The 27258-nt window shown below is 43.1% G+C and overlaps 1 protein-coding gene across 1 annotated transcript in view; it reads right to left on the bottom strand.

The window, feature by feature from the left end:
• col16a1 (collagen, type XVI, alpha 1) overlaps nucleotides 1-27258 on the bottom strand; it is a 64046-nt gene that overhangs the window by 6413 nt on the left and 30375 nt on the right. Inside the window, exons 9-65 of the mRNA XM_070985397.1 lie at nucleotides 26820-26855; nucleotides 26672-26722; nucleotides 26439-26471; nucleotides 26236-26280; nucleotides 25701-25739; nucleotides 25491-25553; nucleotides 24528-24572; nucleotides 24329-24424; nucleotides 24037-24075; nucleotides 23510-23554; nucleotides 23363-23398; nucleotides 23164-23286; nucleotides 22456-22491; nucleotides 21976-22011; nucleotides 21611-21739; nucleotides 21224-21259; nucleotides 20833-20868; nucleotides 20694-20747; nucleotides 19576-19626; nucleotides 19352-19495; nucleotides 18156-18191; nucleotides 17028-17135; nucleotides 16602-16724; nucleotides 16435-16488; nucleotides 16290-16331; nucleotides 15876-15911; nucleotides 15743-15796; nucleotides 15573-15641; nucleotides 15421-15474; nucleotides 14961-14987; nucleotides 13909-13965; nucleotides 13585-13629; nucleotides 13351-13422; nucleotides 12629-12682; nucleotides 9599-9652; nucleotides 9362-9481; nucleotides 9065-9106; nucleotides 8899-8970; nucleotides 8766-8810; nucleotides 8196-8240; nucleotides 6002-6055; nucleotides 5861-5914; nucleotides 5676-5729; nucleotides 5539-5583; nucleotides 5372-5425; nucleotides 5253-5288; nucleotides 5108-5170; nucleotides 4953-5024; nucleotides 4798-4851; nucleotides 4604-4648; nucleotides 2106-2150; nucleotides 1813-1866; nucleotides 1584-1637; nucleotides 1427-1477; nucleotides 978-1067; nucleotides 815-850; nucleotides 655-699 (exon numbers count right to left, since the gene is read on the bottom strand). Coding sequence (XP_070841498.1) covers nucleotides 655-699; nucleotides 815-850; nucleotides 978-1067; nucleotides 1427-1477; nucleotides 1584-1637; nucleotides 1813-1866; nucleotides 2106-2150; nucleotides 4604-4648; nucleotides 4798-4851; nucleotides 4953-5024; nucleotides 5108-5170; nucleotides 5253-5288; nucleotides 5372-5425; nucleotides 5539-5583; nucleotides 5676-5729; nucleotides 5861-5914; nucleotides 6002-6055; nucleotides 8196-8240; nucleotides 8766-8810; nucleotides 8899-8970; nucleotides 9065-9106; nucleotides 9362-9481; nucleotides 9599-9652; nucleotides 12629-12682; nucleotides 13351-13422; nucleotides 13585-13629; nucleotides 13909-13965; nucleotides 14961-14987; nucleotides 15421-15474; nucleotides 15573-15641; nucleotides 15743-15796; nucleotides 15876-15911; nucleotides 16290-16331; nucleotides 16435-16488; nucleotides 16602-16724; nucleotides 17028-17135; nucleotides 18156-18191; nucleotides 19352-19495; nucleotides 19576-19626; nucleotides 20694-20747; nucleotides 20833-20868; nucleotides 21224-21259; nucleotides 21611-21739; nucleotides 21976-22011; nucleotides 22456-22491; nucleotides 23164-23286; nucleotides 23363-23398; nucleotides 23510-23554; nucleotides 24037-24075; nucleotides 24329-24424; nucleotides 24528-24572; nucleotides 25491-25553; nucleotides 25701-25739; nucleotides 26236-26280; nucleotides 26439-26471; nucleotides 26672-26722; nucleotides 26820-26855 — 3288 coding nt within the window. The remainder of the gene's footprint in view (nucleotides 1-654; nucleotides 700-814; nucleotides 851-977; nucleotides 1068-1426; nucleotides 1478-1583; nucleotides 1638-1812; nucleotides 1867-2105; nucleotides 2151-4603; nucleotides 4649-4797; nucleotides 4852-4952; nucleotides 5025-5107; nucleotides 5171-5252; nucleotides 5289-5371; nucleotides 5426-5538; nucleotides 5584-5675; nucleotides 5730-5860; nucleotides 5915-6001; nucleotides 6056-8195; nucleotides 8241-8765; nucleotides 8811-8898; nucleotides 8971-9064; nucleotides 9107-9361; nucleotides 9482-9598; nucleotides 9653-12628; nucleotides 12683-13350; nucleotides 13423-13584; nucleotides 13630-13908; nucleotides 13966-14960; nucleotides 14988-15420; nucleotides 15475-15572; nucleotides 15642-15742; nucleotides 15797-15875; nucleotides 15912-16289; nucleotides 16332-16434; nucleotides 16489-16601; nucleotides 16725-17027; nucleotides 17136-18155; nucleotides 18192-19351; nucleotides 19496-19575; nucleotides 19627-20693; nucleotides 20748-20832; nucleotides 20869-21223; nucleotides 21260-21610; nucleotides 21740-21975; nucleotides 22012-22455; nucleotides 22492-23163; nucleotides 23287-23362; nucleotides 23399-23509; nucleotides 23555-24036; nucleotides 24076-24328; nucleotides 24425-24527; nucleotides 24573-25490; nucleotides 25554-25700; nucleotides 25740-26235; nucleotides 26281-26438; nucleotides 26472-26671; nucleotides 26723-26819; nucleotides 26856-27258) is intronic.

Raw genomic sequence — 27258 nt, 5'->3', positions numbered from 1 at the left:
ACACTCAAAAAAACAGCCCAGCCATGTTAACGACAGTGATTTATTGAGGACAAAGCCGCCCATAATGAACGTCTAATGTTTACACGTCACTGACAGACAAGCGGCTCTTGAAATAGAGAGGAGGCAGAAGAATAGAGAAGTCCGTTCTTGTCTTTCTCCTCTGTTCTGCTCTTCTGTGCAGCTAAAACCCTGACAATGCCATCCTGTCAGTGTGACAAATAGCCTCATCTAGCATCTCCCCTCATGCTTAATAGCATTATCCCAGAGGCAGAGAATAACTTTATCACTGTATCCACCTACAGTACTGTAAGCCTGTGTCTAAGGAGAGATACAACAGGCTCTATAGCCACAGAGGGCTAGCCGGCTGGAGAGCGGTGAAGTGAGGTGAGGAGGATGGAGGGTGTCGGTGGGTGGGATGGAGAGTTAGTGAACTGATGACTGTGTTAAGTGCAGGTGCTGAGAGGGCAGAAATGGAGAGAGTGAGCGTGTTCAGCACCATAGTGCCCCGGCCTAAGTCTCCCTGAGCTAAACAGAAGAGAAAAAAACGTAAATCTGGCTGAATTCAGATGGTCTGCTGAGGTAATGGATGACTGATGCTCTGCTCGGCAACACACACTCACATAATACACTCTCCCACCCTGAGTCGACTCTTACTTTTTGACCTGGTGGCCCGCTGTCCCCTGCTAGGCCTGTCGCTCCCTGTCAAAGCAAAGAAAGAAATATCCATCAAAGGAATGAATTATGCACGTCACCACATCCACCTCTCTCCATTAGACTTTAATGGGAACAAACACCACACCCAGACATTACTCACATCTTTACCAGCAGCACCGTCACTGCCTGGCTCTCCCTAAAACACAAGGAGAAAAAAGGTTAAGTGAGATGTATTGGCATGGCAGCAGCATGAATGATGTTTAATTCACTTTACTTGGTGATGGAGGATAAATGGAAGCAGACACATGTTGAGAGGTACTGACCATGGGCCCTGGGTGCCCGGGTGGTCCTGGGGGTCCTCCCATCCCTGGAGGTCCCCTCTCACCAGTTTGGCCCTTGTCTCCATTCAAACCCTACAGAGAGAAGATGATGAATTCAGATTCTCTCCTACTGTTTGCATTTTTTACAGCAGGGCACTATATGTTGTTTTAACCTTCTTGCACACAGATATCTATTGTCTTTGTTTTTTTCAGTGTGTGTGTCTTCTGTAATTTTTTTTTTTTAACTATAATCATAATTAATGGTAGCATTATTATCATGCTCACTGTTCACTATTTACTATATCTTATTCAGATCTGGAACACAAATTTGGCTACTAAAACAACCCATTTTCCCCATGGAGAATGTCAAGGGTAAAGCTAATTTAATGCTATCATCCATTTCTTGTTTACTAAAAGCACAACAGTCACATGTTTCAGAGCGTTCTTCTTACCACTCCTGCTGGACCAGCAGGTCCTGGTGGTCCAGCTGGACCTGGAGAACCCTAAGGGGTGGAAGAAACACATATATTATTCAGGTTTAACCCACTAACATACTAAAATATCAACAGATCATACATGTAGCTGAGCTTAAAAGGGCAGTGAACTTACAATGTGGCCGGCGGGTCCAGGTCGTCCCTGAGGTCCTGGGGCACCAGGATCACCCTGGAAAGGTTACACATTGACATTTAGAGATCTCCAGGGTTACGCTGAACATGATATATATATATACACACACACACACACACACACACACTCTTGCTTTGGGCTTGTATGCAGATCATGGATGTGCTCTCTGACCTTTATCCAAATGGACATGATGGAAAGAAAAAATACTCACATCATGTCCTGGTCTGCCTGATTGTCCAGGTGGACCTGAGGGTCCAACCTCACCCTGAAGGGAACAACAGAAGTAATGAAGAGGCAATAGAGGAAGCATGAGTGGAATGCACTACTAGTGGAAACTGAAAATGAGGCAGCACAGTGATAAAACCCAGACTTGTGTCATGACACTTTTCCTAATTATCAGCTTGATAAAATGACTCAGCCCAATGCACAAGCAACAGACAGCAACTGTAAATAGACAAACAGACAGAGATAGTGTGATGATAAAGCAATGAGCTGTTGGCTAACCTTCTGTCCGGGGAAGCCGACATGGCCAGTTTTCCCTTTGAATCCCTGAGGAGAGACATCAAAGAGAATGAGATTGGTACAGTATCAAAATTCACAAAGTCGAGGCTGCCAACCAATGGCCAGACGTGTCTTTGAAATCATGAACACCTGCTCTTGGGCAGAACACAAACCGAGATACAGAGAATGGGTGAGAGAGAAAGAAAGAGAGGCAGCTACTAGTTTCCTCACTGAAGCTGACAACAGGCTGTGAATACCACCATCTCGGCTGTGTCGATACACAAGACAGAAAGTTAGAGATCTTAGAGGATGATAGAGAGCTTAGAAGTTTCTAATTGGATCACATCACCAGTGATAACAGTGACAAGACGCCTCAATAATTGCACAGACTAATGCACATGCATATATTTCTACACATGTGCATTAATTTTATTGCAAGAGCAAAATATAATAAAATAAAAATAATACGAAATATTCAACCATCACTGTGAATCCATCTCTCTAATAAAGAGCTTTGGAGCTTTAGAAAAGGTTTATAGTCGTGCAGGCTGGATTGCATTCTGGTTTTCTATTTGTGAAACTGAAGATGAGTCATGGCAATGCCGAACAGATTGTACCGACCAAAACAAACTACTGTATGTGAAAAATAATGAGGGCACTGCTGATGTGAATGTCTGGAGGAACACAACATTAACATTTATCTCTAAGTGATTTCATGTTTTTAATAAGACACTGCAGCCGTGCTACAGTAGCTGCTCTGTGAGGCTGCACTTAAAATGTCAGCTTGTTAGCACTTGCTAATTAGCATGGAACACAAAGCACATCTGCGGATGATGGAAATGTTCTCTTTGCAGGTGTTTGGTCGTAAACCAAGGTAAGCCAAATTAAAAATCTGATGATAGCACTGGGGAATAGCACTTTGTGCCAATCCACTAGACGTTGAGAAATTTTGAGTGAAAAATTTGATCTACTGCTGGCGCTGCAAGAAATGTTGGAGGATCACCAAAGTGATTACGGTTCATCCTCTAAAGACCATGGATATCTGGAGCTAATTTCATGGCAATCCATTTGACTGCTGTCTTGACATTTGCATTAAAGCAATCAGCATTCATCCTCAGGGGACCATGAATGTCTGTAGAGCAGTTTGATCTAATCCATGCAGTAGATGTTGACATAGTCAGTGGATCAGTAAAGTCAGGAAAATACATTGTCTGGAGACCATCCATCCATCCATTTTCTATACCGCGTATCCCTTTCGGGGTTGCAGGGGGTGCTGGAGCCTGTCCCAGCTGTCGATGGGCGAGAGGTGGGGGACACCCTGGACTGGTCGCCAGTCAATCGCAGGGCACAAACACACAACCACTCACACTCACACTCACACCTAGGGGCAATTTTACAGTCACCAATTAACCTAATGAGCATATTTTTGGTCTGTGGGAGGAAGCCAGAGCACCCGGAGAAAACCCACGCATGCACGGGAAGAACATGCAAACTTCACACAGAAAGGCCCCACCCGGGAATCGAACCGGCGACCTTGTTGCTGTGAGGCACGCTGCACCACCATGCAGCCTGTCTGGAGACCAAATGAAGGGTACCTCCAGGAATGATACTAGAGGGGTATCTACAGTGTCATAGTTTGAAGCATACAGTCACTGACCAAGCTGCTGTATTTGATGTGTTGGGAGTGAGAGTAATTGGTCTATAGATGTCTATCTAAGGACTCTGCATGTTGAAGAAAGACAATAAAGGGGTACCCAGTGCCTTAAAAAGTGACACCAAGGGGTCCTGACCAAGCATCCATGTGTGACGAGTTTGGAGTGAGGACGTGTTAGTATATATGATTGATGAAACAGAATTAAATTCAGGCTTTCAGAGTAAATATTAGATCGATCCTACCAAAAAACCCAACATCTAAGTGCTAAAAATGATTTGACATATCATGTTAAAATCTGATTTGGATAGAATTTACTGTTCAGGGTATACACAGTATAGTACAACCCATATTCTAACAAAGTCAGGATGCTGTAAAACATAAATAAAAACAGAAAGATGAACTTTGCCCCATCTGAATGACTGAGCCTTCAGAGGATGCCCCTTTCATACCCAATCATGATGCTATCACCTGTTACCAATCAATCTGTTTCCCTGTGGAATGTTCCAAACAGGTGTTTTTGGAGCAACTTTCCCAGTCTTTAGTTGCTCCTGAGCCAACTTGTTGGAAACATGTTGCTGCATCAAATTCAGAATAAGCTGATATTTACAAAAGTCAATGAAGTTGATGAGGTCAAACATTGAATATATTTTCTTCGTACTGTTTTCAATTGAGTGTATTTCAAAAATACGGGCAAATGATCTCATTATCTTTAATTTATGCTTTACATTGTATCCCAGCTTTTTTTGGAATCAGGTTTCTACTTTTCAGGCCTGACTCCCATTGCTCTTTTGCACTGTGTAAATAGATAATCAAATCAGGTCATGTTGATGTTAGAGGTGATACTCACTGGGATTCCTCGTGGTCCTGCTGGGCCTGGAGGGCCTGCTTCTCCCTGATAACGAAAAAATAGCCAGTGCCAAAGGGCAACTATTATACGCATGTCTTAAACTATATCGACTATAGCATCACTCCCTCGAGTGTGTTTGGATATTCAACACATGTGTGGGCATGCCAGCCATGTGATGCATGTGTGTAACTCACCCGCAGGCCTGGTTTCCCATCTTTTCCATCCAAACCCTCAATACCAGGGGGGCCCTTTCATTGTAAACACAGAGAGTGGGATACAGCACACAGTTCATAGAAATGTTGGAATGTGTCATACATAGGAAATATGCAGAAATAAAACATGCATATACCATCAGCCCTGGGGAGCCTGGTGAGCCCGGGGGTCCAGTGGGTCCCTGAGTGCCTTGAGTGCCATCATTGCCCTTTAAAAGCAGGGATTGTCAGTCCAACAAACGATCATTTTGGATGCAAATCAGAAACAGCTGAATGTATGATTTGTACTCACTTTTTCACCTTTGAGCCCAGGGAGCCCTTCCCTTCCTGTTTTACCTGCAATACCTGGTGCCCCCTAAAAATGCACACGGTAAAAAGTCACTAAAAATATTCCAAAGACAAGAATTTGCCATAAAGGAATGAAAGCATTTACATACTGGTGGTCCTGGGAAACCTGGTTGTCCTTGGAAGCCCTTGAAATATAAGAGAGTAATATATGAACATGTGCTTGATTTGTATGTAATCATCACATTTTTCTATCATGTGTTGTACCTACCTGATCCCCTTTGGGACCAGCAGGCCCGTCTGGTCCTTTGTCTCCTTTAATGCCCTGCAAGTGCAGAATAGCTCACATTATTCTCAGTTATAAAGTCTGTGATAATAAATGAACGAGCCAGGCTCTAAATAATGCTTGTAGAGCAAAGTCTATGATGAAACACTGACCGGTGAGCCAGCCTGTCCTTGGTACCCAGGGTTACCAGGAGGACCCTGCAGAAGGGCAGGAAATGTTAGCCAGTGATACACAACCCCGGCTGCAGATGCATTGTGTGTTACATAACAGGGGTGGTGAGATGGCTTACTGATTCTCCTTTCTGACCACTGTTTCCTGGGCTCCCACGTTCGCCCTTCAGTCCCTGGCGAATACATATAGACAGTCAATCGATGTCAGTTCACATATCAGTGTAACCACCTCTCTGTCAGTTAAAGCTGTCAGATTGCTGTCAGTCCCATAGTCCCTCATAATGAGGCACTGAGAGTAACTCACAGGCAGCCCAGGTGGTCCCATGGTTCCTGGATACCCGTTCGTCCCTGGAGGGCCCTGAGGTAAAGATCATACAATCAATCAAACAGAGAAGGCAGTTATTTCCCCCCATAATATCATTCCAGGAAGTTGATTGGCAGATACCTGCTCGCCCTTCATTCCGGGGAGGCCAGGTGGCCCTCGCTCACCCTGCTGACCCTGTGGAAAATGAAGGATGCGATATGTATGTCAGGGAGAGAGGTGGGAAATGAGCCAAGGACGAGGCGAGTCAATATCGACGACAGGAAACAGCTAACTGCTCCCCCTTCGAGATTGCCCACATTTGCTTTTGTCCTCTGCTCTAGACCTCCATGACGGCTCAGGACGGTGATTCAAGCGTGTAAAGCTGATATTCAGAAACTGCTTGTCTGCTCTTCCCAGTGGGCTGGTGAATTCTTCATGTTTTTCCTCACAAATGATACAGATTTCCAAATATATCTTCCCTCATCTTTATCCCTTCCCTTCCCTTCCCTTCCCTTCTTGTCATTGTGTTGCAGATTCAGGTGCATTTGACCAAAGCTGCCCACATCCTCATTAAGTACTCTTTACCATCAAACAAACCAACACAAACAAAGACAATGAGCAGATAATGTCCTACAGAGCAGAAGAACACTGGGATCACATTCCAGACGGATTCCATGATGTATTAAAAAGCTACTTATATTTCACAGTTTGTTAATTGAATACTGAACAGTGTTTTAACATAAATACTAGTATGCATCTGTGATGTGTTGCCTAGCAACAGTTCTTGTAAGCACAAGACAGTTGAGTGCGGGAAAAAAAAAAAATGAATGTCCATGGAAGCTGGGCGCTAAGAAGTGGAGATTCATGTTATTTTAAAATGGTGGCAAATGAGAGTGAGAATTAAGTGTTTATTCACATGAATTCACATTAGAATAAATAAATCAATAAAGCTGGGCTTTAAAAAATGCTAAGAATAACCTTGTGAGATAGATTTGGTTGTATGATTAGTTATTCAAATGATTACTGAGGGTTGTAATTAAGAGAAAGTAATTACTAATTGATCAAACTGAGGAGAAACTAATTAGTAGCTGATCATTGTGAGTAACTTCCTCACCACTGCATATAAGTAATATATGAGGCAGCAGGGTCACACTTCTCTCCCTCTCCCTCACAAACGGACACACCGCCGCACACAGCAGATGCTAACACCTGCTATAAAGTGCTGCTACGCTGCAAATGGATTCCACGCAGCGCTCACACAGCTCGTCCATTTAGCATCTCTATTCTCCTAAAACAATAAATCTGTATGAGGTGGGAGAGGGGGAGGGCGGCCCTGTCTGCAAAGCAGCTCCGCTCTCCATCACTTAGACGGGGGAATAATTGAACAACTGGAGAAAGAGACGGCCAAACCGTTTCTTCATCTGAAATAACTTTCATTAAAGAGCCACGGAGGGAAGCAGGGAGGACGCAGACATGGCGAAGACAGTATAATCAAGGCTGTTTGACTGAGGAGAGAGATGATCGGTATTTGAAGAAGCCAAAAAGCAGAGATGAGCAGATTAGATAGTGAAATCAGAGGTGGGGAGTACAATTACTCAAGTATGCGTACAATTCTGAGGCACTTGATACTTTACTATTTCTATTCAATGCCACTTTATTACATTTCATCCCAAAATATTGTAGCATTGTGGTCCACTACATTTATTTGACAGCTATAGATACTAGTTAAGTTTCAGAGTATATCATATATATGATATATCATGAAATAATGTATGATATTAATATTAAGCCTGCCTTTTAGTAGTTGTTTTCAGTTTTCAAGGAGTAATTTCTCCTCTGAACTTCTCAGATGTTTATTATATTACTTAATATACACAGAAAAAGCAAAGATCAGAAAAGAATGAAAACAGTCTTGTGTGGCTGAACGTTATTCGTTTTCTGTCCTGCCCTCACAACCCCCTAGATTTTTATGTCGGTGCCCTTTGAACCTTTGGCCAAAGGGCACCAACTTGCACTAAACTGTATATAAATGAGCTACAACAGTAAAATGCTGCATGCACTGATGCATCACTATGAACAATTTAATAATGCCATATATAATTATAAATCAGTTACAGGGGGCCTTTCCTTTGCGGAACTAGTACTTTCACTTTGCTGCTTAAAGCCTGTTTAATTGATGATATATCTCTATCTGTACTTTAATTCATTAGATATATAAAGATTTTTTTTATATTGGTACTTGATTAAAAGATCTGAGTACTTCTTCCATCATTAATTGAAATAGAGCAAGAGACCAAAAATCTGAAAATGAAGCAGGACGTGTGAAAGAACTTACAGTTAAACCAGATGGGCCCTGAGGACCTGGGAAACCAGGAGGTCCCTGTGGACAGAAAACAGTGAAACACAAGAGACAAGATGAACATAAGGTCACTTTACACCTGATTAAAGGAGGTTTCAACCTCACAGTTAAGATAATACTGCAACACTGCACAGGGGCTAGTGTGTGTTTCTTTAAATCATTATTTAAGAAGTGAGTGTGATGGGCCAGAGTGTGCGACACTTTCACTCACGCCAGTAGGGGGTGCTGTGAAAGCATGGAACGTGTCAAACACAAGCTCTCAAGTCACATCACATCCAAAGGTTTTGACTAGAATGCACTTTGTAGTTTTGAAACATTTTTGCATGAGTGGTAAATTGGAGAAGGATGTGTTCGAATTAGTGGAAAACTTTAGAAATCTGTACATGTACATGTGCACTCTCGCTATTAACAGGAAAAGATGTGTCTTAAATCAAACCATGGCAAAATATTCAGGTTTCTCTACTAAAAACACTCTTCATGAAAGTTAAAAGTTATGTTTCAGCAGGAGGCAGACATGCTGAATACTGAGGTTGGACAAAGCCTCACAATGTTTCCTGGTATTCCTGCTTGGCCTCGATCTCCTTGTGCACCCTGTGGTAAAAAGAAAGAAAGAATGAGATATATAAATGATAAAAAGGTTTATCAAATCAATAGTCTGTACATGAGAAAACAGACTCACCGGCTCTCCTCTTGATCCTGGTGATCCAGGCATTCCTGGAGCTCCAGGTACTCCTGTGCAGGATCGACCGTCCTATGAGGCAAAAACATAAAACACCAGGAAATGTGCATATACGTCTCTGTGAAGGTGTGCATCTTCTCAGAATATGACGATGAGCTCAACTGACCTCTGGTTGTGTTGCCTGCTCTCTCTGCAGTTTCTCCAGACACTGGAAGCAGACAAAAGAATAAGTAATCAGAGCAGTGCCTTGCTGCTGCTGTCAGACCGATAGCTTCTCACATCAAGCCATGCAAACTTGAAAGCAATGCAGAATGAGGGATTGCCATTCTGCATTCACCAAAGCACAGGAACAAACACAGCGACTGCACATTTGGTGACGTTGCAGATGATTCTGGGAATGGAGAATGACAAAGCGAAGCTGAAAATGTTTCGACTAGAAACTCCCAGCCCCTCAAAGTCTCACCCTGTCACAGTTGTCCAAGGGGTTTACACCAGGCTTGCCCTCGTCTCCTTTTTCTCCCTTGGCACCAGCCGTGCCCGGCACCCCCGGCAACCCTTGGGAACAGCCCTCACCACAGTCCCCCTGAAGACACACGCGTACAACAACAGTTGCCAAAAAGTGGCAGGGCAAAAGGAAAGGAAAGTCACTGAGGACAATGAAACCCTATTCCCCAGAATTCATTTTCACTCATGAACTTACATCACCATGTCCTCCAGTGGAGTCTTGAGGCAGCAGGTGTGGTCCAATGGGGTTCTACAGAGGCGCCATGGAAAAAGAAATTAAATTAATATTCATTTAAGAACCTTATGGCATCAACGACGATAATTAAGGGAAACTGTTATGATCTAAATCTGCTATTTCCTTCAAAATTCAATGAACCAAAACACAGTTTCTCAATGTTCTTCTCCAAATATGATTCACAAACAGCGCTGAGATGAGGTATGGTTCCTTTACCAATGTCATGACTGTACATCACATCATAAGAAGTTCAAATAACATGAAAGTAAAGTAAAGGCCGATGCTTCCTCCCACTGTTATGTATCAAAGTCTGTCATGAACGCTGAGAGGGATTTTGAGTTTTGTGTACTCATGACTCAACATGATGAGGACGCTTCCTTGTGCTGCATAATAATTTTAACCAGGACATGTTTGTGCAAAGATGTCAATGTGGATACGCTATTTGTATGATCCTTAAATGCTGATGGACACTATTATTCCTCCAAACAACGTACTGCACGCATTGAGAGTAAGTGAAGGACCAACTCATACATGGAAAAACTGAACTGGGACATCTCAGAAAATCTAAAAAAAAATGGGGTGTTAAATCTTCCTTTCTCTTTGCTATTTGTCTGAATTTGAGGCAGCAGCTTTTCAAAGTTGCAGTTTGACGGATGTATTTTTACGTGAAAACTGCCAAAATAGTGTACTGTACCAATCAGCACACAGTGAGTGAACACTTGGGTGGAAAGCAGCCGTGATCAAAAAGTTCTGTCTTTTGACAAGTTGAATGTTTGCAGGGACAAAAGTCTATTGCTCTGATTTAAGACACAAACACTTTCCAATAACTTACAGTATATACTTAGCAAATCAAACACTGTCTCATTGACTTCGTTGCAACTGTCATATAATGAAATGAAAGCATTGTCCTTTTTATACTGTGGCACAAGATATTTGTATTGCAATTTGCTGAGTCTGAAAAAACCTGCTACAAACTGCCACAACCTTTGCGAACAATATGTCTGTGTGGGACCATCTCATTCTGTTCAATGTCAAAACAAAATAAATTACTGAGGAGGCAGACCTGAGGACATTTTAGCCCTCATGCAAGAGGCCTGTTCAGACTAGAAATGAATATTTGTTAACACCACGGTAGTATCGTATCAGTTTCAATTTAAGATTCATTGCTTTCCAATTCTAAAACATTTTCCGGGAATTTATTTTTTAGTATTTTCAGTATTTTTCAGTATTCAGTATTTTTTTTTTTACATAATCCTTCTAGAGCTCTAATTTTAGAATGTATTTTCTGTAAAAAGCTAATTTATTTTACACATTTAAATACAGTGGCCTATGCTTCTCACTGCACCATGCACAGCCCTGTGTTTATTAGAATTAGGCTCTACAGTGTATACAGCAGATAAACACCAGAAAGACAACAAAACGTCAGTCCAGCTGAGAAAGTTCTGTCGAGAGCTCCAGAAATGTCTGCACCAGAAACAGACACAGACACATGAATGGCTCAACCCATACACACTGTACAAACACATACACACACATACAGGATATGTGCAAGTGGGGGAAAAAAAAAACAAAAACAAAAACACACACACACAAAAAAAAGAGACAAATACCACAATGTCTTTATATAGCAGGTTCTGAAATAAAACTTCTCACTCTACAAGCCCAATCACATTTACTGTGGAAGGCGGTCTGCTCCGTGTCAAAGCAGTGGGACCCTTTCCACTGAGGGAGTCTGTCAATAGCACCTGGCCTGGTTTCAAAGTCATTACAATCCCATTTGACATTGTTCAAACTGCAGGCATTAGCCAGAAAGGCTATTTTATGCTGCACGCTATTGGCTGTTCTCTATAATTATATGTCACTGTGCAATGTTCACTTCTGCTACACTCGAAAGGGTTTTTCAAATTTCTAACTTTGTGGTTTGCTGAGCTACACTTTTCAATGTTTCAAAAAAGAAGCTGTTTTCGGACAGAATACCTGCAGAGCCATCAAAGAAAGAGGCATTGCAGGTTAACACCAACTTTAAGGCCAAACTGAGTCTGGACATGTGTGTGAACACGAGTGTTTCGAGGGCAGAAGGAGCCAACTCTTCCACTACAGTCAAACTTCTGATATTGGGAATACTGAGCAATACTGCATTTGGTCAGAGGTTCCACTCCAGATTTCTGTGCATCTCATCCTTTCACCCTTGATCCATTAAAAATACAGATCATGGCTGTTTGGATGTGTAACACTGCAGTGATTCTATCAACAGAGGTGCTCCTTATGCCATCAATCAACACCTTTCTACAGAATGCTCGACTGATTTTCCAGGACCTCCCTTTCCTCCATTAAACTCCCTTTGGAAACACCATAATTCCTGTGCTGAAGGTGAAGTTCCCCTTGAGTGCTGACTGGGGATCAGCACTGATGTTCCCTTAACGAAATTAAACCATCAGCAGACTTCAAAGAAACAACACTGACACCAGACGAAAAAAGAATCCACAGATAACTTCACAATGCTCCACCTCCACGTCGCTCTGCACTTACTGTATATAAACTAGCTGTATCCACAGACCTGAAGCCAGATGCACGACAGCCTAAAACTCTTAATATGCATATGTAGTCTGCGAAATTTCTGCATGTGCTTCAAGTAATACATCTCAGTCATCATGAAATATGGAGGCATGTGCCTAAGCCTTATGTCCACTTCCACAGTAATCCATAAATAGATATCGACTCCCTCTTTAACGGGACACAGCAGCACACTGATGCCAAATTTTGATCCAAATCATATTCTTCTATTACTTAATTTCCATAAATGAACAACTTTTGACTTATTGAAAAGTTACTGAGTAAATTAAGTACGGGACCTTCTTGACTGCTCTTCTAGAAATCCCAGTTCCTGATGCCTGCGTTTGTTTGGGCTTTTGCATCAAGTTTACATAAGGGCCCAGAGTTTGAATCACTAGATACAAGCCGCGTCTTCTCCTTTTCTCTCATATTACTTACGATGTATGCAGGCAAACCCGGGTTCCCCGGTATCCCGTCGTTTCCAGGGATACCCTGAAAGAAGGAACTGAGGTTGAACTGGTTTGTTGCCAATCAAGGGGTAGCCACTCCCATCTCCACCAGAGTCAAAGGGTCAGGGTCAAAATGATCAAACCTGTTCCTTCTTGTTGTCTTAAAAAAGCTTCAAAAATCTCAAAATCTGACCGAATTCAGTGATTTGAAGGTATATTTGTATGAAGTACTATTTTGTGTTCAGCGATTCTTGCCTTGTCAAAGACAAGTTACCCCATCAAGTTAACATCACCACTTCTTACTCCTTTGACTCTTGCAACACAGATCACAGAAACACTTTATTTGAAGGTCTGCTTGAATTACAAATTTTAGAAAGCCACCAAACCGGTACTTTGAAATATGCTTTGCAATATTTGTTTAATTCAAATTTTAAACAAGACCTTCAAATAACTGTTCATGTCTTGACGGACATTCCCAAAGCCTGCTCAGTTGCTTCCCACATGGGTTAAAACACCAGAGGGGTTAGTGCATTTATCATTTGATCCTGAGTGGAAAGCATGGCAAAGCATTGCCTTTCTGAAGTACCCCAAATGCCCAAGCTGAGAGCCTTCATCATAAGTAGCTTATAATTCAATCCAGGCTGATGGAACAGCTACTGCATTGAACTGAAGAGAGACCCGCCTCACCATCCAGCGGCCACTTTCTGTTACCTGTGGTCCTTGGACGCCAATGACACCCTGAGGCCCAGGTGGGCCAGGGGGGCCAGGAGGTCCTGGTGGGCCCTACGACACACAAAGACAAGGCCACAAATGACATCACACATTCATAGTCAAACACAGCTGAAGAAGTCTGTGATTTTCCAAAGAAACTTTGCAAGGTAATGACAGAAAGCTTGCAAACAAAGCCAAAGTTATCAGTTAGGACTGCTGGCTGACAGATCAGACCTGAGGCCCGGGCTGCCACATGTTTATCGCAGTTCCTGGAGCTCCCTGGAAGGCAAAAGTAGTCAAAATCAGAGCAGCACCAGTGCTCGCACAAACAGAATATCCAGAAAGTGCACAGTGTGAAGTTAAGGATAATAACAACAAATGTGGAAAATAACTGAGCATGAACATTTTTCTCAACATGTCCCCTGTGGAGTCATAATAAACCCCCTGAGAGTCAATGTGTTTTCAGACTCCTGTTGTGCCGCAACAGTTCTCTGGATTTAAGTAATTGTATGCTTACATGGGTTTATTTCATGTGTGTGTGTGCATGCATGTACTCACAGGTCCGCCTACGCCCGTGTGCACTGGGACTATGCAGTTGCACTCTCCAGGGTCACCCTAAAATATACATCAAAAAAGACCCACGAAAAAGATAAAGTGAAACTCTTTGCACAATTTTAAGCATAGGCTGCAAAACCGAGTCCTCATTCAACATTAAAACTACTCTAGTTACTGTAAGAAAGTCAGAACTCTTTGGCATTCAGGGCTCTTTTGTGCACCGTTGCTAAATCCTGAAGTCTCATGCATCACAAAGACATTCTGAACTGCGGGGGATGAAGTGCCATGAACAATTTTTTATGCCACTTTGTGAACTTAAAGCATTACATTGCATGGATTTGCCTCTAAAACCTTAAAGTAGATAAGATACAATAAGATAAAACTTTATTCATCCCACGCCAGGGAAATTAAGTGCAAGGACACAGTGATTGCATGGTACAATGATGTAAAGAAAGGTGTAATTCACCTAACATCTATAATCGGAAGAGCCTGCATGATATCCCCAATTACACACCTATCCTGCTACTTTCCTCTAAAGTCAGGTTTTTACAACATATATGAGCTCTCCAAGATCGCTCCAGACTCTGTATGAATACACTGAATAAAGATTCTGAATCCTCTGCAAAATGTTACCTATTTGGCTCGTTCTCTCTTTTCTCCTCTATAACTGTGGGCTCCTGTCCCACATCTCACACTCCTCCAGACCCTTAAGCGCTGCCTCCGCTGCCTCTTCATCTCTCCCACCCTCTCAGTGACATTCTGGACTGGTGGCTCTGATGAATGTGGTAATTAATAGTCTCACACACTTGCTCTCTTTAGGCCCCCGAAACTCCTCTTGTCTGCCAGCAACAGTACACTCGTCACCTCTGCTGCTACTCTATCTGTGCCCCGAGGCATGTGTGCATGTGTGTGTCAGTGCACGTTTGTGCGTGCGTGTGTGCGTGTGTGAGGCGCGGGGGGGGCTGTTGAACCATCTCTTGCGATTACCATCTGTTCCACCCCCTTATATTCAAACCCCTCCAGATCCCTTCATCCAAACAAAACGGTAGACTTACCTTGTCCCCCTTAGCTCCATCAAGTCCCTGCAAGAGAAGGAGACAGCACAAATGCACACAAACAGAGAAAGACACACACACACACACACACACACACACACACACACACACACACACACACACACAAACACTTGGTTACTCTTGCTTTGTTGTTCTAGAAGAAAGCTCACGGGGCAGTGAGCTGAGCGTAGATCAGGGGACAGAGGATGAGATGGGAGCAGACACTGCCTCTGTTATGGATCGAGGCAGACATCCTTGGTTACAAATGATGCCTAAATCAAGGACAATTCCCAAAGAAGCTCAAAGAAAATTAAAACTCTGGGCAGAAGCTAACACAGGCGCAACCATGCAAGTTTTCAGCTGAAATTTCTTGAACATCTCCTCGACTTGCTGATGCTCGTTTACAAAAACATGCAAATGTGACCCACGCTTAAGATAACAAAGGAATAAGACAGCTCACAGGTCTGCCATCAGCTCCTGGCAGTCCTCGAGAGCCAGGGGCTCCATCTCTGCCCTGTGGGTGAAAAAGTAAATAGAAAACAGTGTTTGACAAGATAACAGCACGACACTGTATGCCCATATGCATATGCAAAATTTGCATTAATGTCCTACCGGGGGCCCTGCCACTCCAGCGCCCGCAGGCCCCTGTGGTCCTGGAGGCCCGGCATCTCCAGTGGAGCCCTATGAGCAGGAAACACTTGGATTCATTGTTTCAAACAAAAAAGGTACATTTAGGTACATGCAACAATAAGTTAGGCTTCTGCCTCTCTCATTTATGCTACCTTTTCACCTGCAGGGCCAACAGGGCCAGTCAGTCCTCTGGCTCCAGGAGGTCCCTGCACAAAACACACACATTAGACCAAAATCTGAATACAGGTATGTAGTGAAGACTTTAGAAATATGAGGGGAACTTACGACAAGTCCAGGGAGCCCTCTTGGTCCCTCTTCACCCTATTAAATAATTAAAAACAAAGCAAAAAGAACAAGAGCAAGACGGTGACGAGAGATGTTTTACAGCGGAGGAGTAGGGAAGGACTGACTTTCTCATGTCGGCAAAGCAACAAAGATTCCACAATGAACCAAAGCATTTCAGAGGGAATGGCCCAGGATTATTTTTAAATGGTTATTTACAACCTCCTGACTATATTGTTAGATCTAAGAGGCAGTGAAACTCTGATACCATGGCAGGATATGGTGTTCATTAGTGAGATCACAACAGGACCGCATCCATCTAGGAGCTGTGTGTATGTTTAGCATGACAGAAGTGTGCCACATAAAACTTTTTTTTTATAGTTCCAGATGTGTCTTTTAAGGACACATCAGTCTTACTTGTGGTCCTGCATAGCCGACACCTGCAACTCCAGCTTCTCCCTACAGGGGGCATAGACAAGTCAGTCTGTCAGTGATACACGAGCAGACACAATCCTCCATATGGATTTATAAACATGATAATACAATGAATGGACATTCACACCTTGCTTCCTTTGGGACCAGCAGGACCCTGCACACCAGGCAAGCCTGGTTTTCCCTGAAAAGAAAACACAAGAGGATACAAATGTAATATCAATATCAGCAACTCTGATAGAACAGAGAGCCAGAAGTCAGGAAATAAATACATAAATAACAACAGAACTTCCTCACATTTTTGCCAGGCTTTCCTTCTCCTGGAGCACCAGGTTCTCCTCTCTCTCCTTTAGGGCCTTGCACAGCTACACCATCACCCATCAGAGTGCCCTGAGATGAACAGCTGGTACAAGCGTCACCCTGGGAAAACACAACAAGTGTAAAGCATGATCCAGGGACCTTTAGGAACAATCGACCTAAAGTTAAAAAATAACAGTGCCACCATTTTTAACCACAGGAAACCACCATTGTTCAAAAGTGGGACGGGTGGCATGTAAGACATCAAATCTACATTGATCTTGAATACAGTCTGTGAAGACAACATGGCTGCTTTTGTACCGTGAGCCCTTTACAATGGACACGGCAACTGTCTGGATTAAATCAGGCAGAGGAAAAATAAGCTGCAGCAAAGCTGATTGACGTAACATTTCAGGTCCTCTGTACCTTCTCTCCCTTCAAGCCCATTAGTCCATCCCGACCAGACTCTCCAGGCAGTCCTGGGGCTCCAGGAGCTCCATCCATTCCCTTATCTCCTTGATCTCCTTTTTCACCCTGGTAACATTAAAATATGATGATGAGAGGCCATGACAGTCAACTCTACAGTATGTACTGTAGCTTTCACAGTACTAACATTAAAGGTGCCCTGTGGAGTTTTTGACCACTCGCAGTGCTATGGAGTAATGTTTTCATTAGCGGCTCCACTGATTGCACCATGAAAAGAAGCAATGACAAAGGCAGTCAAGAGGAAGACTGCTAGCAAGTAAACAGAGATGGAAATAATGCAGGATTTCAAACATTAAAGAAATCGACAACGCAAATGTTTGATGAGGAAGGGATGCACCAAACACAATGAGTTTTTGGCGAGAAACACTGAATCTAAGATGTTTGTTTAGCAGTAAAAAATCCCTCTCTAATCTGTTCTGTAGCTCCATTATGAAAGTGAAATGACTTTTATTGTTATTGGATGATTTTAGTTTCTGTGTTTCATTAGGAGATTTATTCATGCTGCTTCAAATGCTGATAATGGCTTTAGCCTTAAAAATCCTGTGTCGGTCTGCCTCTGTTTTGAAGTCCAAGACAAGGAGAGCTTCATTGTAATTTAAAATGGCCTGGCTCTGTTGATGGCAGATTTATTTCCCAGTGTTTTCGGTAAAGTAATGCGAACGGTCCAAAAGACACACTTAGTGACCTGAAATAAAGCAGAGCTCCTGTGCTCTTTGAAATATTATTCACTACCAAGTGGAGTGATTCTCCTGCAGACATTCTTGGTCCCAGTAGATGTCAGATTAGTTAAGGGAGCCTGACTCAATCTCTAAAGGCCACCAGTGACTCCAAATAGTCTACTTCCTCCAGGTTAGGGCTGATTTGGTATGTAGACAGTGAGTTATTTAAAAACTGCACAGAATGCCCAAGAGACAGTGATTTATTGAATTTACTTCCTCAGCTAACATCTCGGCCGTTCAATGTGGAGGGAATTTGTTGCTGGGTGGTATATACAGTGTATGGAAATACACATATACAAGAACTTTTAATAGACAGAAGATCTATAAGAAACTTTGGTGGGAAACTTACCTTCTCTCCAGGTGGACCAGCAACACCTGGTGGGCCCTGTGTAAGCAAACAGAAGGTGATGTACAAATGCATGCAGATACATGATGTGTGTGCAGGTGTGCGGCTCATGCACACACCCATGCTATCAAACACATGTGCAGACTCTATCCATTCAGGTAACTGTTGCCATCAACCTAACCAAAGGCACACAGCATGCAACTGGGAGGGGTGACAGAATCCAACAGAGATTTATTTTACTTCAGTGTCATTTAAAGCAAGTAACAATTGTGCAGTAAGACGACAATCCCTGCATATCCTATTTGTATAATAAGCATTACGTTTGATTCGCCCTTGAGGTGAAATCTTTCAGCATCTCATACTTTTCACTCATCCAGATGCCGCTTAATCTGTTTCACCGCTTTGGTTTCATGGAATGTGTGTGAAGACAACACACAGATAATTTTGACAGCGGTGGTGTAAACCTCTGCTGTTTAAACTATTGAAGGATTCTGTCAGATAATGTTTCCGTTTCTGGTTCTATGCTACAGCACTCATGTTCATTCAGTCAGGCTGGATTGTTTCATTCAGGTTTTTCAGAGTAAATGCACATGAGTATGTAAACAATACAATGCAATACAAGCATAAAAAGACAATGTGTAATGTACAGCACAATAAAGCAAATGGTGGCAATAATACAATATACAATTCAAACGATTCTGTAAGATCAGAAAGGAAGTCAATAACTTATTAAACTCCAACATGAAGTGAGTTATCAAAATAGAAAGTGCAAACCCTTAACAATTCCATGTCAATTTAAGCAGCAGGGAGAGAGGAGTCCTTTGTTCTTTAAGGGCTCAGAGAGCATCACAGTGCCCTCTACAGGACAGACCAAGAAAGTCTTGAGAGGTCCAAGACTTTCTGAACAATCTGAATGAATCTGACAGTTCATACTGTGTGTTTCTCTGTGTTTGCAGTATGCAGCGCTGTGAGTGCAGGGATAGCATCAGTCACTTTTCTAGCCCTTTTGACCAATCTCCCTGGTTTGCTTCCACTGCAAACAAGACAACAGTGCAAGCACTTCAAACAGATTTAAAGGATCTAAGATAAACCAAGATCTTGATTTCAAAAAGCTGCCTGCACACTTTTGTATAAGTTGAAATTGATTAAGCTTCTTCATTTCTTGTGCTGGCCACCTTTTCCTCAAAGAGCAACCTAACCTGTTTGCCAACAGCTCCAAGACCTGGAGGTCCGGGTGGACCTGGAGGACCTGGTTCGCCTGGCTTGCCTCGTGTTCCCTCGGGCATTTTGATGCCGGCGGGTCCGCTCCCAGCCTCGGCCGGCTGGCACAAGCCACACTCGCCCTGAGGAAGGGCAGGGAGTCAGGAAGGTTAGTTTGCATGTCAATCCAGCTGTAAGATGCAAAGGCTAATTGTAGGCTTACCTTTTCACCCTTAGGGCCAGAAAGGCCAAGACCAGGCAGACCTTGCTCCCCCTGCCAAAGGATAAATACAATATTAAAGTGGCCTGGAATGAGATAAAGTATTAAACGGCGTTGTCAGAAAATATGCACATATAGATGGGTTTCTGAGAAATATTACTGTGAGGTGTTTGTGCATACTGCTGCATAAATCAAGTAACATGTGGAAAATGTGGAAAATATCCCAAGAAGGAAACTTTTCGAAAAAAAAAAAAAAAAAAAAAAAATCACAATCAGGTTTGCAAAGCCTCTGTTCATGATCCCCTGTAGCTGACAATAATACTTATTAAATCCCGTATTGAAACGGTTCCTTTTAAGTGAAGCTTTGCCTGTATATTCTGCAGCCTCATAATAGAAGGTTTTGCACTAATGTAACAGATCCGGCATAAACAGTGTTTGGTACATTTCGACTGATTGTGGTTTTTGGTTCATACATGCTGATGTTGACTAATATAATATTTAGAATGAAGGGGCTTCTGTTGTTCACCTGTGTGGGCATATAGCAGTATTTAATATATGCCAACATTTATGTTATGCAAATGCTGCGTGCATGAGGGGGATTCTGTGCCTGTACTCATGCTGCACGCTGATTGTTTGGGACACAAAGGCAATCTCTTACTAACTCACCTGCAAAAGCTAATTTTGTGTAGCGTGTGTTGGTGTTATTCCTGTTGCTAGCTGCCATTTCTCAATGGAATTCCATGTGTCATGTTAGCGAGCACGAGCCGACAGATGTCAATCAAGGAGCGATGTGTGGCAGAAAACGTTGGAGTGCCACATATAAGTTAACTTCCAAATAGTAATTTTACTGGTTTGCAGCAAATTGCTTCACTTCTGATCACTAAAAATGTGCATGTAGAAGCTAACATGGTAATGACTTGACTACTCTGCTGCATGATCATTCTTGATTGCTTGTGAAAGGGTGATGTCTCTATCTTGTACACGATTTTATAACTAATGCAGTACACTCCTGAAACAACCCTGACTACAGAGAAAACAACACTGGACTTTCCTTACTGGAAAGCCATTGAGGCTAAAATCCAGAAAGCGTCACAGTAAGGTTTGCCACTTTATTCTCTTGCCTTTTCGCCTCTCTGTCCATCCTTGCCAATGGGTCCCCTTGGTCCAGGTTTTCCCTGTCATATGGACACATTTCATTTAACAACATCATCGAATCAGGATGTGAAGCTTTCTGTTCCAAAGACCTGTATCTGAACTTACCGGCTTCCCATCAGCTCCTTTGCTGCCTGCACTTCCCTGCAGACAAATAAAAGAATTACCACAGTATCTGAATTTCACAAATTGATAAAAATGGATGGGTCTTTTAAATAGGTAATTCATATTTCAGTGTGAGGAGCACCCTACAGGCAGCCATGTCAAATGATTCTGTTTTTTCACTACCTAAGCTTTTCATGAAGAACTTCCCTGCTGAGTAAAATCCCTATGGCAGACAGTTTTGGGCGCTAGAATTAGAGCACTGCTGTGATTATCTTCCTCATGAAGTCTATTAAGAGCCCCATTCAGCAACCTACTGAGTGAGTTCCCCTTATGTAAGCCTAGTCTGCTATTGAGGTCACCTACCCTCAGTCCTGTTTCTTTTTATGTTACTTACCTTGTCTCCTTTAAAGCCAGGCAAACCTGACTCCCCCTGTGGAGCAGAAAGAGTGAACAATGCATCATTTTAATGAAGGTGTTTATCATTGCTCACACATGCTAGCAAACGCACTTATATTAACAAATCAGAAAAGAAAGACATACAGTCAAACCCAATCAGTTTCATTCAACCATGTCGGTTAAATATTGTTTTGTGTCAGTGTGACCAATATCCTCCAACAATAACAAGATAATACTGTTTGTTATTGTTTTCACCTTGGTTGTGTTTATGAGGATTTGTCACTAATCGACAAATTTCCCCTCGGGGACAATAAAGTTGAGCTGATTCCAAACTGTTTTTTATTCAGCGCTGGAATCACATTTTTTCGTACTAGAACACACTTACTTTCTCTCCTCGCAGTCCAATCCCAATGTTTCCCTTCTCGCCCTTCTGCGGCAGGTTTTGGGTCATGACATCAGGGAAGAGGTTGCCGTTTAAATCTCCAAGAGCGGGGCACGCAGAACACGGCTCCCCCTAAAGCATGTAGACAGATCAGAAGTAGATCATTCAAAGATGGTTAATGAACTTAAACACATTCTGGTGCTCCAGGACAGGTTCAACTAATGCTACATAATTGATTACTCTCAGGCTAACCAATATATACAGAGTTTAGTTCACTAATTAGGGTGCTTCGTCTCGCTGACAGCAGAATAAAGTAGTCTAAACAAGAAATTGTTTAACCTCAAACTTAATAAAAACACAGAGCTGACCTTTTCTCCTTTGGCACCATCTGATCCGGATTCTCCCTGCAGAACAACCAAAAACACCCAAGAAAGCAAATTAATTCCAGCTCAGCCTGGAGAAGGTTTGCTTTGAGATGTCTCAACAGGGCACAGGAGGCATGCAGCGGTGCAGTTAGGCAGATGTGGGAGTATATCAGCAATGCGTCAGTGGGTAGCTGTGGGTGCGTGGACGTGAGCAGTTTAACATTCATTCTCATGTGGATATAGACCTATTAAGGTGGTTGTTTGGCGGAGTGCTGAAGGTGTGCGTGTGCACTTTGGTCCCTTCCTGTTTCGCGGAGTTTATTTCAGCTAGTTTGCTTGCATCTGCTTAAGGAGAGAGAATCCCGCACTGCTGATATTAGCATATTTGAATGTGGAGGAATGCAGATGAGCATGTATAGGTCACACTGCCACAGAATATGAATGAACCATAAGCTGTAAATGAGTGAGGAGTGAACCTCATACCTTCTGTCCCGTCTTGCCATCTGCACCTTGAGGCCCCTGGTAAATTTAGGGAAAGAAAAAAGAAGAGAGGAGCAGGAATGAGTGTTGTTAGTTCAACTTTGTTAGAGTGAGGTCATACCTCCCTCTCCCTCTGCTGCTCTACCTCCTTCTCCTTATGCCCTAACCAGGTATGACAGATGGATGCTGGCATTATTGGAAATCGTTGCTCCGAGAATCTCATAAGGCTCTAGATTTATATTCTTTTTTCCCCCACAAATCATTCCCCATTTCACCTGGTGGAGTAAGTGGGAAGATGCGGATTGAACAGAAAGAGAAACACAATGCACAGCCTGCCTCGTCCTGACTCACCAGAGAGAGAGAAAAACACGTGAAGATTATATTAACAAAATGACCTTTGCCTTGGAGAATAAACTTTTGACAGCATATCTGGCTTTGTCTCCTTGAGCTGCCGCAACTCTGAGAATTACAAGGGCAAATACAACCCCAAGGAAAAAGTAAACGCCATCCTTTCCCTCAGAATGATAAGAAAAATAAAATACATACACTATCAAACAAGTGCTCAAGGTTCAATCGTCAGCTACAGCTCCGACTGTGTCTACGACTCCCTAATAAAACATGTAGCGAGATCGTAAAAATGTTAAACCGAACACTCCGGGCAGGCTCAGAATACATTACAGTTTGACATTACGGTCAAACTGTTGTACTTACAGGAAGTCCTCTCTCTCCTATCCCTGGTAATCCAGGCTCTCCTTTAAGGCCTGGCTTCCCTTGCAGAGCCACGGTGTTGCCCATGTCGGCAGGCAGCACAGGGCACACTTCGCATGGGTCACCCTGAAGATTGAACACAAGTCAAGCGACATCATATGGGCATGCAGATAAAGAGATTATACACAGTGTTTATCGATACCTTCTCTCCTTTAAACCCTGCTGGTCCTCTTGGTCCCTATGAAAACAGCAGAATCCAAGTCAAACACTGACATGCATCAGCAACACTGTATGCTGGAATCTCATGCATCCATTACTGGATAGAAATCAATGCATAAAAGAGTCTCACTGGATCTCCTGGCAATCCATCTTCTCCTGTAGGTCCGGTATCTCCCTGTAACATTAAGATAACACTGTGTTTGTTTTGAGAATATTATGACATGTACCCTGAAATCCACCCTAAAAAAAAACATGTTTGTTTTTAACTTGTCATTTTGGGTTTTACGAGCCTATTGATCACGCAATCCTTCAACTAAAGTCAAAACATGAGCAACACCAAAAAATGTTAGGATATATGTGTAGATCAGTGGTTCCCTCACCGTCCTATCAGATGAGCTCAAGTGCTCCTTTGCTATCCACCTCACCCACCCACTGTTTATCCATTACTTTTTGCTATTTCATCACTACTAGCTAACAATTTCCAGTGTTTATATAGTGAACTATTTCAACTATCTACAACTCGGATTCAAAAAAAAAAGTTGTGATGCTGTGTAAAGCACAAATAGGAGCAGCATGCGATAATTTGCTAAACCTTTTTAGACTTCATCAACTTCACTGATTTTTGTAAATATATGCTCATTCTGAATTTGACCTTACCTTGTCTCCTTTTGCACCACCTGGCTCACCAGGAGGACCCTGAAAGGGGGGGGGGGGGGGGGGGGGGGGGAGAACATATACCTTTTCAAATTCCTTTCTTCAGACGCCTTTAGGCTGTCAAGTCCGGCCAAATCCCACCATGCACTCCAGAGAGCGTAAATGTACGTACTGTAAGTGACATCTTGTAAGACAAGTGTCAGGATATTTAGTGAAATGACACCATCCAATACAATAAGTGCATATAGGCTTTTTTCCTGCCTCCAGAGTTCTTACTGAGTTCTTACACACTTACTGGTAAGCCTGGCTTTCCAAGTCCTGGTGGGCCTGGCTGTCCGGGTTTGCCTGGCTCCCCAGCCAACCCTTCAGGACCAACCACACCTGGGGTACCCTGGGAAAACAAGTTCAGCACAGCTCTATTAAATCCAAACTGAACTGAATGTAGGTGACAGACAGGTTGATGGCGGAAACTCTCAGAGTTAATGCAGACAGACCTTCTGTCCCTTGGGGCCGACTACACAGATGGACCCTGCTCGACCCTGGTAAATGGTGAAAGACAGAAAGGGAGGTGACAGCATCAGTACCGGTCCGTGACATCATCAGTATCAGCCCAGAATAATCAAACAAGCTCTCCAGAAACCTGCCTCCAAAACGGCTGCATAAATCGTTAGACACTTGTTGATTTCCCTCATTTGTTTGACATTTTGCAATTGGAAATAGAAAGAGGAAGAATTGCAGAGTCTGTAAGATGTATTATCTTCAGCCGTGCATATGCAATATTTTCTGCCTGCCTGATTCAAGTCACATCAACAAGCACATTCATATTCACAATGTCAGATGGATGGGAGGCTTAAGAAAATCTATCCTCCACCAAATCCATCTGTCCACGACAAGCACTTAGCCTGGTGCACAGCTAAATGTGAGAGCGCCTGATGCCGGAAACCAGGGGAATATCTCAGAGCACACACACGTTGTAATTTGTTCCTCAAAACTTTTCATGCGTCTACAGGATCATAGCGCCGAACAGGGAAGATTATAAGGTTTAAGTCTTCCTGAATAGGCGCCTGCCTGTGTGAGAGATGAACAGAACAGTCAATGAGGCAGCATTGATTGTGCAAGCTTTGTTGCTTTAGCCTAATCTAACAGGCATTAACAGGCCGACTTAACGCCAGGGGAGAGAGGAGGGGGGAGAGCAGATATCAATGGGAGTCTGAGCTTAAAGAGTAATACCGTATAAGTTTACTGAATATCCGCTCTTAGCCTGATAAAACTGGCTGGGTAAGTGGATATGTGTGGGTGTGTGCGTGCAGGTGCATAAGTGTGTTTGAGAGGGCATGCTCATTTTAGTATTTGCGGCAATGGAAATATGCAATTCAAGCTGAGTGTTTGAATTAACCTCATACGAAAAATAAAATAGAGCAAGAGACAAAAGAATTATGAGACACAAAAACACCTACGTCCTTCCCTGGAGTGCCTGTGAGACCCTGAGGACCGAGCTCTCCCTTTTGACCTTTTTCTCCCTAGACAGAAGCAAGAATAAAAAAAAAGGTGAGAAACATACAGAGAGTGAGGCAAGTGAAAATAAAAAGGGGTTCGAAATTAATTTGATGATCATTTAAAGGTCACATCTACAGTATTCATTACGGAAAGTTTCTTAAACCTTTCACCTTGTACCCAACTGCTTCGCCCCAGTTGGCAGGCAGCGCCTGTGGAGAGAAGGAATGGAGACAAGGCCCGGATCAATGACCTGGCTCTAAAGAGACATCACACACACACCACTGGAGCATGGCAAACAACACAGTGACCAGTCAGCAACCCGTGTGGACTACCAGCTGGACCCATATGCTCCACTCACACACACAAGCAACCAGAAACAATCGATATTCTGCATGCAATCATCTGGGGTGCATGAATATCCAGATTCATCTGTATGAATCAGATGTGTTCACTTACACATGTATTCATAAAGACAGTCACAGAGACCTGCACACATAAATCCATGCACACACAATGACTCTCATTGTGTGTCTCGGTAATAAACATACAAAGCACATGCTCTTTCCCTCTGCATAATTAATACTGGGACTGGATGCTTGAAAATGAGGTTTTGAATAAGGATCAAACTAAATAGCTGAAGGGTTAGGGGGGTTGGGAGGCAGCGGGATGTGATGCTGTAACCTGCAGCAGAAGATTGGCACTCACCGACTCGCCTCTCTCTCCCTTCTGGCCCTTGGGTCCCTCTGTGCACTGAGGTTAGAGACACTTGGTTGGCATTTATTATCACAGACCACTTTTTGGACACATTTCAGGTTCATACTGCACTGCATGCCAAATTATGAGACAATGCTTTTCTGCAAACAGAGGCACGTGGCAAGAGAGAGAGACACGATGGAAAAGTTACTTACTGGACCCAAATGGGAGCCAGAGCAGGCGTCACCCTGGGATGAAGAGAAGAATGATTACAAGTGGATGAGTGAGTGAATGCTGAAGACTGAGCTAGGTGGAGGACTGGTCTATAGCCAGCATCATAATGGACTACTTCAAAGTAGTATTCAGTGCTAGGCATGTCCGGACAAGTGATGACATCACACATTCCACTGATATTAGTCTTACGACGCACACATGCACACACACTTACCCGGTCGCCCTTTTCCCCTTTCAACCCAGCAGCTCCACCGAGATTTAATACCTGGAACACACACACGTAGAGTTACACACTCCGCAGTGTTAACACTTTTGACATGTTCTAATGGAAAGAACTGAAAGTAAAGATCAGTGATCCTTACATTTTCTTCCCTATTCAGGAATAAACAACCCGCACACTACAGACAGACACAGAGAGAGAAAATGATTATCATACTGGATTTAATATTCACTGAAGGGCTTGTGTCTCTGAGTGGAAGGAGGCTTGTGAAAGGAGTAACTGGGTTGTAGTTTCGGTAGTCACCAGGTGGTGGCACTGTTACACAAAACTAAAGCGTGTGCTGCCACAGTATGCGGTTAAAAAGGATGAGAGGTAGGCAAGTGGGCACACACACACACACACGCACGCACGCACGCACGCACGCACGCACGCACGCACGCACGCACGCACGCACGCACGCACGCACGCACGCACTCCTCCCATGGGAGATGAAGATCAATAGGAATGTCTGATTCCCACAGCACAGGAGTGAGCAGGCCAGCTGCTCCTCACAGGAGGGCACACACACTCATACACACGCA

Source organism: Chaetodon trifascialis, chromosome 17 (assembly GCF_039877785.1).
Source record: "Chaetodon trifascialis isolate fChaTrf1 chromosome 17, fChaTrf1.hap1, whole genome shotgun sequence".
Taxonomy (NCBI): Eukaryota; Metazoa; Chordata; class Actinopteri; order Chaetodontiformes; family Chaetodontidae; genus Chaetodon; species Chaetodon trifascialis.
Note: the sequence above shows the minus strand (reverse complement) of the source record. Positions and strands in the feature narration are given on the sequence as shown.